This window comes from Arabidopsis lyrata (genome assembly GCF_000004255.2).
Source record: "Arabidopsis lyrata subsp. lyrata unplaced genomic scaffold ARALYscaffold_6, whole genome shotgun sequence".
In the NCBI taxonomy this organism is placed as follows: Eukaryota; Viridiplantae; Streptophyta; class Magnoliopsida; order Brassicales; family Brassicaceae; genus Arabidopsis; species Arabidopsis lyrata.
In genome coordinates this window covers 10,398,202-10,416,367 of record NW_003302550.1, presented here as the reverse complement: position 1 = coordinate 10,416,367, position 18,166 = coordinate 10,398,202, and the positions used below count along the sequence as shown (strand labels likewise).

The following is an 18,166-nucleotide window of genomic DNA, read 5'->3' as shown; positions in this document are numbered from 1 at the left end:
TTTGGTTCATTCTGAAAAAGGTAAATACAGACGGTAATGTTTTTTTCTTTCTTTTTTTTCTTTTTCGTATTATTTTTTTTTCTATAAGTGAGTAAATATCATATAAAATGAAGAAGATTTGGATTTACATGTTGATAATTTAAGCTTTTAGTTTCTGAAAAGTAAATAAAAAAATAAGGAAGGAAATCTATATGAGCCATAAGCCCACATGATTTGTTTCTTTACTATTTGTTCATTGCCATATTAGCTTCGATCATATCGATTTTAGCATAGTAAAGACCAGTGGATAATGCGGGTATAGTCTCTAGGACTTTCTTATGTCCTTGGGTGATCTCAATTATATTTAGGAATTCTTTGTTCCCTTCACCCTTTGTTTCAATATGGAAACCATTTAATCTTATATCTTTGAAACTTAACAAGCTCCTCTTCGAGCTGGGTGAATATAGGGCATCGCTTATTTCAAGATGCGTGCCTTTTGATAAAAGGATATGGGCTTGACCGTGGCCCTCAATAAGACTAGCTATTCCCGCTATGGTGCTAATATTGGCATTTTCAATGTTAGATTTATAAAGTATTATCTTTTGTCTTTTTAAAATTGTGTGGCTCGATCCACTATCCACCACAATTATGTTCTTGTCCTCGGTCATTTCTTATATGGACAAGAATCATGTTCTAAACATAAAATAATATAAAATAAATTCAAGCAAATAACAATCAATGAACACATAAAATGCAAAGAAAAACATAGAGGTTTTGATGTCGAAGTAAGATTTATCAACTTGATTCTTTTATGCAATCAGAAGTTTCATACTCTATTAGATCATCTTGATCATGTTCACCATCTTTATATACCAAATGGGCTTTAGGATTCTTCCCTTTTACATTCTCTTGATAGAGGTCACAACGATGTTTGGAAGTCCTACATATCTTAGCCCAATGGTTTCCCATTCCATATCTATGGTATACTCATTTGGTCGAGTGTTGTGGTTTGGAAATACCACATCGTCCTCGCCCTCGACCACGGCCGGAATTGGGTCTACATCCACGGTTATAGTGGTTCCCATGGCCGGATGAGTTATAGTGGCCACAACCACGTCCTTTCAATACCACATCTATGGCATACTCATTTGGTCGAGTGTTGTGGTTTGGAAATACCACATCGTCCTCGCCCTCGACCACGGCCGGGATTGGGTCTACATCCACGGTTATAGTGGTTCCCACGGCCGGATGAGTTATAGTGGTCACAACCACGTCCTTTCCATTCACCACGGTCACGGCCGTGTGGTCTATCACTTTAGACGTGGTTAGATTCTTTGGATTCTTTCTTATCCTCTGCGGCCTTATTGGCATTAGGTAATGGGGTTAATCTATGAGGTCGTAATTCACTGTTTTTATCTGTAAGTCATTATTTTTTTATTTTTTTTTTTTCATCTAGCAATAGACTCATCCACGGACTTATAGTCCTGGATTATGAGACTTTCAATAAGATGGTGGCTAATATTGCCTTGTATCTATCTTTCTCTCTTGGCATTCTTGCCTTATTAGATACATTCACCAAGTCCTTTTGACTTTAGGATAATCTTAGTATCTATTGCCCATTTTAAAATAATTATCTCCTAAGAGATTTAGGGCAGTAAAGTACAAGTTGTAATTCAACATCTACAAAGAAACGTTTTGAGTCAAAATCATGTAATCGTTAGTGTCATGCGGTATTTGAGACCGAACCATGAATCGATTTACTTAGGGATTTGACTTTCCTCTTTTGCTTATGATTAGATTTCCTCTTTTGATTAGGATTAACTTTTCCTTTTCCTTTTAGGATTTACTTTCCTCTTTACTTTAGGATTAATTTTCCTATTTCACTTCTGATTTTAGATTTTAAGATTTCCTATTTTAATTAGGATTTGGAAATTTTCTATTTCTTAAAGTTTTCCTATCTTGAATAGGATTTATGAATTTCCTAATTTAATTAGGATTTAGAGTACAATAGGATTTAGGATTTTATTTAGGTTTTCATGCTTTCTATTAGGATTTTAAAGTTTCCTATTTTATTGAGGATTTTAAGATTCCCTATTTAGGATTTAGGGTTGTTAAGATTTCCTATTATCCCTAAGATTTAGGGTTTTAAGGTTTCCTATTTTTACTTAGGATTTAGGGTTTTTAAGATTTCCTATTATCTAGGGTTTCCTATTTTATTTAGGATTTTAAGGTTTCCTAGATTTTAGGGTTTCCTATTTTATTTAGGATTTTAGGTTTTAGGGTTTTGAGATTTCTTTTAGGATTATCTTTTCTAAGTTTTCTAGGGTTCATGCAATTTTAGTTTTAGGGTGTTAAGCATGTAATCAATCAAAGGAGCAAACAATCTAACAACCTAAACAATCTCAATCAAGCCGATTTAAACTTATGGAATTTTTTGGATTAGATTCGTTTTAGGTTTTAGGTTTTTAGACCTTTAAAGTTTCGGTTATTAGCTTATGTATTTTCGTTTTGCGATTTTAGGTTTAGACAATTAAAACTTCTCTAGCAACTTAGGCGAGTTTAGCTTAAGCGATAATCAACTTTTTCTAGCAACCTAAACGAGTCAAACAATCGAGCAAACAAGCAATCGGATCAAGCAAGCAATCAAATCATACAAGCAAAGCAATCACTTAATCAATCATCATTCGTTTTAGGGTTTCTCTTTGCTTAACTTTCAAGTTCAATTGTTGGTTCTTTAGCTTTAGGGTTTTGATGTTACCTTTCACCTTATGGGGTTGTATGGACTAGAACCGGGAGCTAAAGACCTCGGTAACTCACGCTGCTGCAACGAACCGCAAACAGTACCACGATGAACAGTACCGCGATGAACAGTGCCGCGATGAACAGTACCGCGATGAACAGTGCCGCGATGAACAGTGTCGGCGATGAACAGTGTCGGCGATGAACAGTACGGCGATGAACAGTACCGAGATGAACAGTGTCGGTGATGAACAGTGCCGCGATTTTTAGGGTTAGGGTTTTAGGGTTTTCGTTAAGAGCAAGTCGTGCTGATAACGTGTTGTAAACTGTGTTGTTCTATTGATTAATGAATGAGATTTCGATACATATATATACATGATGAGGGGAGACAAATCCCCATTGGGCTAGTAAACCCTAAAGCCCAAAAGCCCACTAAGTACAATATAGGCCGTCATAAGGAGAATCTTCAAGAACATGGGCATGGGCCTTCTAGGACATGGACATGGGCCTTCTAGAATATGCATAAGGTCCACGGTTATGGAGTCCATCCAACATGTGGTTTATAACACGTTTAGAATACACAATTCATCAATAAATACAATTTCCCCCAAACAACATCATCAAGAACCCTCATTCTAGATTATACTACTAATTAATCGAATCAACGTAGATCTTGCATGAATAAACCCTAATTTAAGCTGTTATTGTTAATCAATCGAATCAAAATCACCAATTCGATTCAATTCTCAACCAAAAGGAAAATGAAAATGGAAAGTACATGTTTACGATCTCCATGAAGATTGGTGATAGTAGAGAAACGATCCTCCATAGCTTCTCTTCTTCCTCTCTTACAATAAACAGAATAACCATCACCATCTCTCTCGACCTCTCTACTCTCCTCCCTCGGCGTCTCAGCCAAAGCCGCCGTAGACGACGAAATCGGACCTACAAATCCAGCAACACCAATCGGTATATCAAGCCTTGTAGGTCGTTTCCTCTTCAAACACCTCCAGGAGATTCTTGCGGCGAAGAGAGAATCGAAGCTTTGTTGCAGAATAGAGACGACGACGGTGAAAACACCGGAGAATTACAAACGGCGACGGAGCAAGACATCGTTTATAGATTCCGATTTCGATTTCGAAGATTTGAGATTATTGATTTTGTTTCTTCTTCTCTGGTTTTTGTAACGATGGAGAGAGAGAAAAAGAAGTTTAAAGGCGCTGCAGTCCAAGTTGGGTGTTTGTTCCAATTGTAAATAGTACTTGTACTATTTTTATAATTAAGTTTGATAAACGTACTAAATTCCAACTTATCCCTAAAAAATAGAGTGACACATTAGAAAATATTCTACTTTACTTTAGAAAAAATAGAAGAATTTATTGGAGATGGTTTTAGATCAACTAGACTCTATTGTATTCGAAATCAACTACATATTTGATTGTTGATATACATTTGTGTTTGATTTTATATATATATATAGTAACAAATTATTATTTTACTTGAAATCAATTTGTTTAGTTTAATCAAAATGTTTTTTTTGGTTCATTCTGAAAAAGGTAAATACAGACGGTAATGTTTTTTTCTTTCTTTTTTTTCTTTTTCGTATTATTTTTTTTTCTATAAGTGAGTAAATATCATATAAAATGAAGAAGATTTGGATTTACATGTTGATAATTTAAGCTTTTAGTTTCTGAAAAGTAAATAAAAAAATAAGGAAGGAAATCTATATGAGCCATAAGCCCACATGATTTGTTTCTTTACTATTTTTTTTCTTTTTTTTTAGACTGCAAAACTATGTATCAAAAGATAAAAAATATATAGGTAAAAGTAAATGTCGTCATTTGAAAGTAGTTACATGTATGTCAACCACAAAAACAATGCAAAACTTGGCGTTTGGTATCATGAGCCCGATCGCGACCTCAACGGTACCCTATGAGTAAACTCTATTCACATCTCTAGATCTTTATCAAAAAAAACTCTATTCACATCCTCTTTATTTTATATTTTTCCTATGCCAGCCTTTGGTCGCCACGTGATACTACTCGAAATAAACCCTATGATTACAAATTTAAAACCTTTACCATAAAAAAAAAAATTATATATACCAATTTAACGACATAAATTTGTTCTATCCAATTTCACAACTAATTTATGATATAGTTTTGATTATATTATTATATTATTTGAAAATTAAATTTTGAACAAAGTTACTGCATGTACAAATTTAAAATACTATATATTCAATTGAAAAAATTTGCTACTAAAATATGTTGCATTTCTTTGTTCTTTACATTTATTTTTCCCACATCAAAATTTTTATGGATTTTTATTGTTAAACATGCAAACTGCTGATAAAGAGATAACCATTCATTAGTAGTTACCTAAGAAACCAATTGAATACGGTACTCCATTGTCAAAATCATGGCCGACTAATTAGCTAACGTCTTGACTAGATTATTTCATTATTTAAGCGTCACAAAAAATGTCAATAATTTAAGTGGTACCTTTTATTCGCTTGTTCTAAATAGAAACATATTCATTAACTAGGATGGACAATATTTTCTATTTGTATCTTGGAGTATAAAAATATCGTTCGTTTTTTTGTCATCTTACAGCTCATAAATGATAAACGAAATATGTGGACAACAGAAAAGATCAATTTATTGCTTTTTAAATTATTATAATTTAGCATGTGGTGATACCACGTCCAAACTGAGATATCTTTGCACTATATATATGTTACTTCTCATTCTCAATTCTCTCATAAACCACATTGAGAACTGATAGATATGGATATGGCTTTTACACACGTTTGTGTATGCACGCTACTCGCCTTCGTGCTAACTTGGACGCTGTTCTACGACACAAACAGGGGGAAGAAGGCAACGAAGTCGGCGGATGCGGTGGTGGAAGAGCGAAAAGATGGTGCTGCTGCTGACGTTATCATCGTTGGGGCTGGAGTTGGCGGCTCGGCTCTCGCATATGCTCTTGCTAAGGTATGTAAAGTGGCGTCACAGATTTGCGTCTTAGTCTTACATTGATTCTTGTTGATTTTGTATAATATTTGTGCATCATTGATAAGGTAAACAACTATATACACTATTGTTGTTGCTTCCTTTGCATAATATATATATATACTTCTATTGCAATATTTTTGGGTTGGAACGAATAATCCTATATATGCTAATTTTCGATTATATATAGGACGGGCGTCGAGTGCATATAATAGAGAGGGACATGAGAGAACCAGAGAGAATGATGGGTGAGTTTATGCAACCAGGAGGACGATTCATGCTCTCTAAGCTTGACCTTCAAGGTCTGTCTCTATCTCACTTTCATTATATGTAATTGAATCAGAAAGTCATACTTAGTTTCATGATCAAATTTGTGCATTTATATATATGCATAGATTTTTTGGAAGGAATAGATGCCCAAAAAGCCACGGGCATGGCAGTTTATAAGGACGGAAAAGAAGCAGTCGCATCTTTTCCGGTGGACAACAACAAATTTCCTTATGATCCTTCTGCTCGATCTTTTCACAATGGTCGATTCGTCCAACGTCTGCGCCAAAAAGCTTCTTCTCTTCCCAAGTACGTATCTTTATTTGTTAGTTTTTTACCAAGAGTATATATAGGTCAAGAATTCTAAATCAAAGAGTGCAAAAGGATTCATTTATAGAACATTTAAAAATCATGAGCCACTCACTATTCAGTGTTAGCTATTTATTTGAGATGGGAAATCATGAATATGATTTGGTACTCTATATTAGATTCAGATTGACAGGAAATCGATTATACAAAAGATATTAAGCCTATTCATTGCCCACTAATTTCAAGATGCAAACTAATAAGTTTTGAAAAAAATATAATTTTTTCTATGAAATAATTTTTTTTTGAAACTCAAACTGATCAGTCTTTTGGAATTGTGTTTCTACATTCATAATTATTTGCAACATTTTGGAAAGTCAACATTTGTGTCTACCCCATCAATATATCTATTAAAAACTAAATAAAGATATAGAAAACCTCACACCATACATTTATCTATATACTAATGAATATATATGAAATAATAATCCCTTCAATTAGCACCTAATAATTTTTTGAAAATTTAAGAATATTACTTTTTTTTTTTTTTTTGTGCAAAAGAATATTACTAAGCTTGACAATAGTAATGGTTTTGTTTATAATACTAATCAATACACCAAACATTAATTGGTAGTGTTCGGCTCGAAGAAGGAACGGTGAGGTCTTTGATCGAAGAAAAAGGAGTGATCAAAGGAGTGACATACAAAAATAGCGCAGGCGAAGAAACAACAGCCTTTGCACCTCTCACTGTGGTATGCGACGGTTGCTACTCAAACCTTCGTCGGTCGCTTAACGACAACAATGTGAGTATTAACTATATAGGCTCATTTAAACGGAAATGTCATCAATCTTTTGCTAATGACATAGAATTGATGTTACTTACATGGATGTAGTCAATTAATTAATAAGCATCAATGTACTTTAATGTGATGTAGGCGGAGGTTCTGTCATACCAAGTTGGTTACATCTCAAGAAACTGTCAGCTTGAAGAACCGGAGAAGTTAAAATTGATAATGTCTAAACCCTCCTTCACCATGTTGTATCAAATCGGCAGCACCGACGTTCGTTGTGTTTTTGAGCTTTTCCCCAACAACGTTCCTTCTATTTCAAATGGTGAAATGGTTAATTTCGTGAAGAACACTATTGCTCCTCAGGTACACATTGGACTGATTATTTCTTTGTTCAATAAAAAAAACAACTCAATATGTAGATATATTACTATGTTGGTGTGCATATATAATTAAGTCGCATACACACATTCAATATTTGTAAGAAGTCCATGCAGATATGTCTAACATCTTTTAACATTTTTTAATTTTCTAGGTACCTTCAAAACTCCGTGAAATATTTTTGAAAGGGATCGATGAAGGAGCACATATAAAAGTCATGCCAACAAAGAAAATGTCAGCTACGTTGAGCGATAAGAAAGGAGTGATTGTATTGGGAGATGCATTCAACATGCGTCATCCAGCAATCGCATCTGGAATGATGGTTTTATTATCTGACATTCTCATTCTACGCCGCCTTCTCCAGCCATTAAGCAACCTTGGTGATGCGCAAAAAATCTCAGAAGTTATCAAGTCCTTTTATGATATACGCAAGGTGAGCATATGTCACATACTAATCTAGAACATGAAAATTTGATCAAAATAGATTTACAACCTCAAAATTCTAAAAAGAATACATGATTTTGTATGGTGAAGCCAATGTCAGCGACAGTTATAATAGAATTGTAAAACATTCTAGAATTCTCATTAAAGATTTGTGTAGCTGTACCTTTGGCTTATATACTAAGCTAGATACTTATCTATACAAGTGAGTCATTAACAGTGTTAATACTCTGTTTATCATGTAACAGAATAAGTATATTCTGTTAACTATCTGCTTCCTTGTTTCTTCTTCTTCACGGTACTTCACATATACTCATATACTCTGATAGTCCCCCTTAAGCTGGCATGAAGATGTTTGAAATGCCAAGCTTACCCACTAGAGCACGGAACTGTCCAGGATACAAAGCCTTGGTCAAAAGATCTGCAATCTGACACTCTGTCCTGACATGAGCCAAAATAATGGTTCCATCAGTAACTCTGTCTCGTACCGTATGACAATCACGCTCTACGTGTTTCGTTCTTTCATGAAATACTGGGTTATTCGCAATATGTATCGCTGCTTCATTATCACAATAAAGAACTGTTGGAGAAGAAGGAGGCAAATGCAAGTCTTCCATCAAACTCCGAACCCAAAAAATATCACACACTGCCAATGCCATAGCTCTATACTCTGATTCTGCAGATGATCTAGAAACAACATCCTGCTTCCTTGATTTCCATGAAATGAGAGAATCCCCAAGAAATATGCAATAAGCTGAAACAGAACGTCTTGAGTCTGGACAAGCGCTAAGATCAGCATCTGCAAAAGCTTTCAAGTCCATATTAGGATTAGAAGAGTAGAACAATCCTTGCCCTACAGTCCCTTTAATATAAGCAAGGAGCTTGAGTACTGCACGATGATGAGACACTCTAAGAGCACCAGTATATTGAGCCAATTTACCAACCGCAAAGCATATATCTGGTCGTGTTATAGTCAAGTAGATGAGTTTCCCAATAATGCTTCTGTAACTCTCAGGATTATCATAGAGCTCTCCATCATCTTGAGATAGTTTCTGATTTGGTTCCATAGGAATTGAAGAAGGTTTGCATCCCAACACACCAGCTGAATCAAGAAGTTCAATAACATATTTTCTTTGACACAAAGAGATAACTTCTGCAGATCTCGCGATTTCAAGTCCAAGAAAGTATTGAGCAGGTCCTAGATCCCTCAGCTTAAAATGAGACTTTAACTGAGACTTGAGATTAGCTGCAGCTTCTTCACTGTTGCTAGAAACAATTATGTCATCCACATAAACCAAGACAATGATTAAAACAGAATCACTGAACTTTGTAAACAAAGTATGATCAGAATGATTCGTTTGAAAGCCAAGTTTTTGTAGAGTTTCAGCAAACTTAAGATACCACTGTCTGGACGCCTGCTTCAATCCATATAGTGACTTGTTCAAGCGACAGACTGCATTATCAGGTAATAAGTCCCCCTGTCGAGATGAATAGCCTGGTGGAAGTTGCATGTAAATTTCTTCCTTCAAATCACCATTCAGAAACGCATTCGAAATATCCAATTGCAAGACGCATTTTCACTGATGTCAACTTAGCAACTGGAGAATAAGTATCAACATAGAGTCCAATCCTGACTTTTGTGTGTAATCCTTTGCCACCAATCTGGCCTTGTGTCTTTCTAGAGTACCATCAGAATGATATTTCACCTTATAAACCCACTTACACCCAATAATGTGCTTTCCTCTTGCAAATAGTCCAAGTATTAGTATCTTGCAAAGCAGTTATCTCTTCTCCCATTGCATTTGTCCAAACAAGATGCTTTTGGCGTCATTGTAAGTAGTAGGCTCAAATTCCTTGGTAATGACAATGAGAAAGAAATGGTAAGGACCAGATAGCTTGTCATATGACAAATACTTGCATAAGGATAGGGATTGTCCTTACTAGCAAGGTAACAGTGATAATCCTGCAAATGAGCAGGTCTTTTTATTTCTCTTGACTTGGTAGTAACAATGTTAAGAGTATCCACAGTTCTAGAATGTGCAACAGGAACTTCCACAGTCCTTGAAGTTGCACCAGAAACTGTGTTGTTAGAGACTCTAGCTTTGACAGTAAGTGAATCTTCCACATTTACTGCATTCTCCGGATTTGGCATAGGTATTAATGTGATAGACGCAGAATCTTCTACTACAGAAATAGCACTACCAATATGCACAGAATCCTTTTGTGGCTGAACTGGGATAGCAGATCCTTTATCCACTGCTAAATCACCAGCTATCTCAGACACAAGAGGAAACAAATCCTGAATTTGCTGGTTCATGTCTCCAACTGCAAGAGGGAATATTTCTTCATGAAAAACAACGTGTCTTGACACCAAGATATCATGTGTTTCAATATCAAGAAGTTTGTAGCCTTTGACACCAGTAGGATACCCCAAGAAGATGCATGCTCTAGCCCGAGGAGCAAACTTATTTCTCTGATGTGGTGATGTAGAAGAATAAGCCAAACAACCAAAACTTTTAAGATCATCATACTCTAGAGCTTTCTTCATCAATATTTCAAAAGGAGATTTGTTGAACAAGTTCTCTGTAGGAAGTCTATTGATGAGAAACACTGTAGTCATAATACATTCACTCCAATATTCAACTGGAACCTGGGATTGAAACATTAAGGCCCTAGCAACATTGAGGAGATGTTGGTGTTTTCTTTCAACCACTGAGTTCTGTTGAGGAGTCTCTGGGCATGAATGATAGGATATGATACCTTTTTCTCTGTAAAACTTGGTGAAGTTAAACTCAGGAGCATTATCTGATCTCACAGCCTTTACTTTGACACCAAATTGAGTTTCAACCATTGAGAAAAATCCAGGCAAAACAGTAATGGCTTCTGATTTATTTCGGAGAAGATAAACCCAAGTTGCACGAGAATTATCATCTACAATTGTTAGGAAATATTTATATCCATCATAAGAAGCAACTGCAAAGGGACCCCAAGTATAAATATGAATCAAATCAAATGCATTAGAAGTCTTATTATTCCGATGCACAAAAGGCAAATGCTTTTGTTTAGCAAGGTGACAAATTCTGCAATGATTCTGTTCAGGAGTATTCTCCTTAGGAAAAGAAATAGACAAAGAGTTTGACATAGATTTAAGCCTTTGTAAAGATGGATGACCCAAGCGTTGATGCCATGTGTGAGCATCAATCTTGACTGTAAGACAGACTGTTGGTGAAGCTTCTTTCTTTGGTTGAAACTGCAGGTCCAAGAAATAGAGCTTATTGTGGAGTTTACCTCTGCCAATTGTCAATGCCCTTGTAAGATCCTGAATAGCACAACCATAAGAATCAAACCATAATCCACACTTAATCTGAGAAGTCAAGGAGCTCACACTTAGCAAATGAAACTTAAACTGAGGTATGAACAGAACATCATGTAGAATGAGTCTGTCATTAAGTCTTATAGATCCCAAACCTTGTATTCTCACACCAACACCATTAGCAAGCTGCACTGTGGTATCCTCTATAACAGTCATTTCTTGAAATAGACTTTTATCATAAGTAACATGATGAGTAGCACCAGTATCAATCACCCATGTATTCATATTCACTAACTTATCTGATAAAGTGTAAAAATATGATTGAGTTTCTTCTGTTTGTGAATAGAAAATAGAGGGAAATTGAGTACCAGTGATCTGACATGTAGTAGGAGTAAACTCTGAAGTATAAGCAGTAGAGTTATATGATATCTCTGTAATCGTTGCAGATGAACTAGCAGGAGTAGATGTAGACGGCTGCAACTTTTCATTCAAATAAGAAACCAAATACTGAAGCTGCTCAGGAGATAAGAGCATGATTAACGGGATATCTAAGTAGAGATCCAAAGTTTTTGTGTCCAAAAATTTAATTATAAAATGCCATAAAACAATAGACCCGAGTCCAAAGATAGATATTTAGAAATGTTTTAGACTCGCATACGTGTCAGTTTCTTATTGGTAGAAGCTTTTGTATACACAAACAATTTGACATATTTTTTCAAAAATTTAAACTTTTAGACCTTCTATATTTGGATCCCATCATTGAACAATTTTAACAATAAATCTCTTTCAAGTGTCTAAATTGTAGATTTTCCATTATATAAATTATAAAACTTGTTTGGATCTCTATTTTTGGACTCATTGTTAATCATGCTCTAAAGTCTTTTCTCTGTCAATTTCGGTTACACCATCAGTAAGGGCAAGATTTGCAGAAGGTGTGATGAAATGTTGGTTGGAGTTTTGTCTTTGATTCTTTGGCTTCCAACCTGGTGGATAACCAATGATTTTGTAACACTTTTCACTCACATGACCAGATAATCCACAATGTGTGCAAGTAGCACGAGATTTCTGATATGTGTTCAGCTGAGTCTTGATCTGAAATGCTGAAGGATTGGGATTAGAGAGAGTACGCTGTCTTTGAGACTCATCAGATTCAAGCATGTTGTACATGTCAGAGAGACTAGGACGTGGTTTCATATTCAGAATTTGACCTCTGATATTAGCAAAATCATCATTAAGTCCCATCAGAAACTGAGTTATCCTTGTTGTCTCATGATCATCCAACAACTTCAGAACTTGTGAGCATCGACAACCACCATTCTCCTTTAGATTCTTAGTACAAGCCAGTCGTTCCCATAGAGTAACCTTCTTAGTGTAATATTCAGAGAGAGACATTGTACCTTGACGAAGAGTACTAATCTCTTGCTCCAAAATGTAGATCTGTGGAAGATTGCTCTTGTGAAATCTCTTGTAAAGATCATCCCAGATTCATGCAGCATCCTGAATATACAAGATACTAGCATAGATTTGTTTTGAAACAACATTGAGTATCCAAGCTTTCACCATACTATTACATCTGGTCCAGATCTTAAACAGATGATCAGATTCAAGAGGTCGAGGAAGAGATCCATCTACAAAACTGATCTTGTTCTTTGCTTCTAGACTAGTACGCATAGTGATGATCCATGAGTTATAGTTATCGCCAGTAAGAGTTTCAGAAACGATCGACATACCAGGATGATCACTGGAGTGAAGATAGAACGAATTGTGATGACTATCGATTGAATCTGAGTCCACCGGTAAACGATTCATGGAGATTTGAGCTGGAGGAACTCTGTTGAGAACGGATGCGGAATTTTGAACAATCGGTGAATCTTCACCTGAATCATTCGATGTTGATCGATTTCTGAGCTGCTTGGTTCCTTTCCTCGCCATTGTCACGATGATCGGCAGAAGGAAAGATGAACACGACAAGCTGAAGTGAAATCTTCAAGAAATTTTCTCGAAAAATCACAAGTTTCCCAGAAAATGTAACAAACTCTTTTGAATGAGAGGATTTAAGTCTCTGATACCATAATAGAATTTTAAAACATTCTAGAATTCTCATTAAAGATTTGTGTAGCTGTACCTTTGGCTTATATACTAAGATAGATACTTATCTATACAAGTGAGTCATTAACAGTGTTAATACTCTGTTTATCATGTAACAGAATAAGTATATTCTGTTAACTATCTGCTTCCTTGTTTCTTCTTCTTCACGGTACTTCACATATACTCATATACTCTGATAAGTTAATACATTAGGAAATGCATTTTCTCAAGTGCTAATTGCATCAACGGACAAAGCAAAAGAAGCAATGAGACAGGGTTGCTATGATTACCTCTGTAGTGGTGGATTTCGCACGTCAGGGATGATGGCTCTGCTCGGCGGCATGAACCCTCGCCCGATCTCTCTCATCTATCATCTATGTGCTATCACTCTATCCTCCATTGGCCACCTACTCTCTCCATGTCCCTCTCCCCTTGACATCTGGCATAGCCTCCGACTTTTTGGTGTAAGTCACTAATTATCTCCTTCCTTTTAGTAAATATTTTCTATAGAATTGTTTTTTATTTTTGTTAATCCTCTTTTTGGTTTACCATTACTATTTGACATTATTTTTTATTTTATTTTTTTGTATCTATGTTTTATGTGAATCACCAGTTAGCTACAAAAATGTTGGTTCCCCATCTAAAGGCCGAAGGAGTTAGCCAAATGTTGTTTCCAGTCAACGCAGCCGCGTATCGCAAAAGCTATATGGCCGCAACGGCTCTCTAAGTATTGATGCTTTAAACTGCAAAATATATCACACATAAAGAAATCACGAATCTTTGTGATTCTGCATCTATTATGTTCTACAATTGTTAGCATATAAATGAGAATTATTCTATGTAAAAGAAAAAACAAGGAATTGTAATCATATATATGAAAGTTGATCAATTTTTTCAATCATTTCGCTACGTCAGCAGTGGAGAAAGTCCCATGTGTCACATCAACATATATCATTTATGATATTATTTAATTGAATTAAGAATGTAAATCATGTATTAATTCTTTTTTATATGAAAAATTTAGAGAAATCTAACTAATGTGCCATACACTGTTCAAATTCTTAACAAAATTGTCACATCCCACAAATTCTTTTCAATCGTGCCACAGTCCAACTTTTAGCCAAATTTGTAAAGTCCAATTTGCCCCTTTAAAGACAAAATTCCCTTTATAATAAACCACTATATTTTTTTTTTCTCTTCCTCTCACGTTACTTTTTCTCTTCTTGTTCCCCTTTCCTCTTCTTTCTCTCTCATGTCTCTCTCTCTTTCCTCTAAAAAATGAAGTTCAATCTCCATATATATAAGAGTTTCCCAAATTTTAATCTTCTTCTTCTTATCCAAGTATGACCCAATTCAATTTTAAATAAATATTATTCACACTATTTTCGGAGTTTTCGGATTTATATTCGAAAGTGGGAACGAATATAAATCTGAGAAGAAAGATAAACGAGATCTGTTGTATTTTGCATGTGGACAACATCTCATATCTACCAAAATTTTCGAAGTACGTCGTTTCGAATTCTTGTCCACCAAATTTCTTTGAAGTCTGTTGTTTCAAATGTGGACAATATTTGTTGTCCACCAAATATCTTCTCAATCTGTTGTTTCAAATGTGGACAACATTTCTTGTCTACCATAATTTTCGAAGTATGCCGTTTCGAATTCTTGTCCTCCAAATTTCTTTGAAGTCTGTTGTTTCAAATGTGAAAAATATTTGTTGTCCACCAAATATCTTCCCAATCTGTTATTCAAATGTGGACAATATTTCGTGTCTACCAAAAATTTTCAAAATATGTTGTTTCAAAGTTTTGTCCACCAAATATCTGATATTTAAATAAATATAAATTAATTAAAATTATAAATAAAAACAAAAAGTCACATAGGCACGTGGGTGTTGCGTACTCAACACTTTTTTTTTTGTCACGGGTGTACTCAACACATTCTCATCTTTTTCCCACTTGTTTGGTCCAGGGCATTTTTGTCTTTCTGATTACTTCATAAAGATCAATTATGGTACATTTAGAAAGATTTATGTTTTGTGATATTTTTGCTAAGTTTTGTTACAGTGAATGGTACTTTCAACCAAATTCCCAAAAATATACATATTTAACTTATTAATTAAGTAATTTTAATTTAATTAGCTACAAAAGTCTATCAAAATCATATATAATTAACTTATTTAAATATAGCTGTATAAATTGTATTAACTTACGCATAAACATAAAATCAATGGAAGTTTATTTACATTTTTTTATTTTACTAAAGTATAAAAATTAAATAATATGATATTAGAATTTATTTTATGTTTTCATATACTATAATATATATCAGTGTTCTAAAATACAGTTTGTACAGCCGTATATACGTTGTACGGTGGGAAGCCGTATTGTATTATAGCTATACAGTTGTTTAATACGGTGAAAACTATACAGTCCGTATATACAGCGATTATACGGCATATATACAGTCTGTATATATGGCGATTATACGGCGTATATACGGTGAAATCCGCATATACGGCGCTTTTTTTTTTAAACGCTCAAAAACAAAACTATGTCATTTTATTAATGTTTGGAAAAATGATTTAACAAAATTATTAGTTTGGCTTTCAAAATATTAATCATAATAATTAACTATAAAATAACTTTATTGTCATTCTTTTCTATTATTTAAAATATTTTGTAAAGTTGAAAATTTTAAATTTTTTTGTATTCATGTATAGTATTCATCATGTTACTATATATATGTTTTATTTTTATTATATATATATATATATTTATTTAATAAAAAATATCCACCTTATAGTCTCCGCATAAACGGCCGTATATACGTCTATACGCTATACGATGCTCCACCGTACGCCTAGCGTATAGCGTATTCTCGAACACTGATATATACTCCCTCTGTTCCTAGATATTTGATGTTTTGGGTTTTACATACTAATTAAGAAAAAATAATTTTTATAATTTTTATTGTTTTATTATTAGTTTAGTAATATTAATCTTAATTTTCTCCTTTCTCTATTGGTTACAAATAAAAATAGTAATGATGCTATTACAAAACATCAATTTTTGTGGAACAAGAAAAAACTCAAAACATCAAATATGTAGAAACAGACAGAGTATATAGGATAATTGACAATGAATATTAGTTGAATCTAATTAATAAATTAATTATCCCGTCGTCTGAGTATATATATTTAACTCACTCTAAAAGAAAGAGGGAAATGCAACACGTTTGACAGCATTGCCTTCATATAATATTTGAAGTCGTCGAGGGTTATGCAGTTGACGTATACGGTTTGATTTGGTTATCTCTGACATTTTCCTTTTTTCTGGCTATGATATTTGATCATTTTCGTTTTATTTATCATATCACTCAATCACGCTTATCAGTTTATGAATTTTAATTTCTAATTAATATGTCCGGTGCCATATAAATTTTATTTATTATTAAAAAAATTTTGATTATTAAGGATCTGACTGGTATATCTCTAGAATAAAGGAGAGTAAATGGACTGATACAAAAATATCAAATCTAACACAAAAAAATTTACTCCACTTAGTAGGTGGAAAAATTCTCGTCATTTTTAATAGTTTTGGAAGAAGCGAGCAGAATTATTTTTCTTCTCTTTTTTTTTGATTGGTAAGTTTTGAACTGAAGTAAGAGTAATATGTTTTGATAATTTTGGAGGAAACTTTAGTAGTAGAATAGTTTCTCTCAATTTTATTCATTAGCCAATAGACTTATTTATACAAATATCATAACTTGATTAGCAAGTTCTTTACATATTTGATAATAGGAAATCTACCTATTTAATAATAAAAATATATTATACAAATGTTAACTTTCCTTTCAAGTCGATGTCGTAATCTCCGAGATCTCCTAACATCCTCCCGGAAGCTCATACGTGGTATGACGTATGAGATTGGACAATCATCTTCACGGTCTTTATACCCACTATAGGGTCATCAATGGTGTTTATACCTCGCCAAAAGGTCATCAATTCGGTGGAAAATACTGTAGTAGTTGTGTATCTCCATCGTCTTATGTCACCATGTGAATTGAACGAACTCATCAATTGGTTCATGCTCATAATTCACAGCAACATCATATCATCACCTCCATCGGATCCGTATATATCCGTTGGAGTTCTTCATATTTATGGCTTCATCTTCACAAGAAAAAATCACCGTTTCCATAGCATCGTTGGAGTCGTCGTTGACAAAATCTCTTGAAAATATCATAACCATCTTCATCAACGTTGCGAATATCATGTGAGAACCATCTCATCATAGAACGAACCAATCAAGTTCATGTTCATATTCATGCAACGCCAAATTACGAAGTTATTAACGTCACCAACATCATAGTCTTCATTGACTTTTTCTTGTCACCAAATCTCTGTGAACGAGACAAAGTAACACCATCTTCTTCTTCTTCTTTTTTTTATCTTTTTTTTTTTTCATAACAAATAAAATAAAAATAAAAGAAAAATCAATGAAGTGTGTTTGATATTCCTAAACAAAGAAACGAAGATTAAAAACTTCTTCTTTTTTTTTTTTTTTTAAACGCGGAAGCTAACGTAAGAGAACTATAACCCATATGAATAGGATCAAGGCTCTGATACCATGATAAGTTTGGAGGAAACTTTAGTAGTAGAATAGTTTCTCTCAATTTTATTCATTAGCTAATAGGCTTATTTATACAAATATCATAACTTGATTAGCAAACTCTATACATATTTGATAATATGAAATCTACCTATATTATAATAAAAATATATTATACAATGTTAACTTTCCTTTCAAGTCGATCTCGTAATCCCCGATATCTCCTAACATGTTTCA

General features: G+C 34.1%; 1 protein-coding gene across 3 annotated transcripts; it reads left to right on the top strand.

The window, feature by feature from the left end:
• The first annotated feature begins 5,464 nt into the window (after positions 1–5,464).
• Positions 5,465–14,216, top strand: LOC9310239 (squalene epoxidase 5). 3 transcript variants are annotated; one of them, XR_002331526.1, is made up of 8 exons: positions 5,465–5,714; positions 5,923–6,034; positions 6,128–6,308; positions 6,940–7,108; positions 7,241–7,459; positions 7,629–7,907; positions 13,530–13,780; positions 13,930–14,216. XR_002331526.1 is itself a non-coding variant. In XM_021023697.1 (7 exons), exons 1-7 carry the CDS (start codon positions 5,508–5,510, stop codon positions 14,041–14,043), a joined length of 1,281 nt encoding a protein of 426 aa, XP_020879356.1. In that variant the 5' UTR covers positions 5,465–5,507; the 3' UTR covers positions 14,044–14,161. The 3 variants fall into 3 exon arrangements, 2 of the variants coding, with proteins under 2 accessions (XP_020879356.1, XP_020879358.1); XM_021023697.1 differs by lacking the exon at positions 13,530–13,780 and having other exon boundaries at positions 13,930–14,161; XM_021023699.1 differs by lacking the exons at positions 13,530–13,780; positions 13,930–14,216 and adding an exon at positions 8,009–8,141.
• Positions 14,217–18,166: the final 3,950 nt, after the last annotated feature.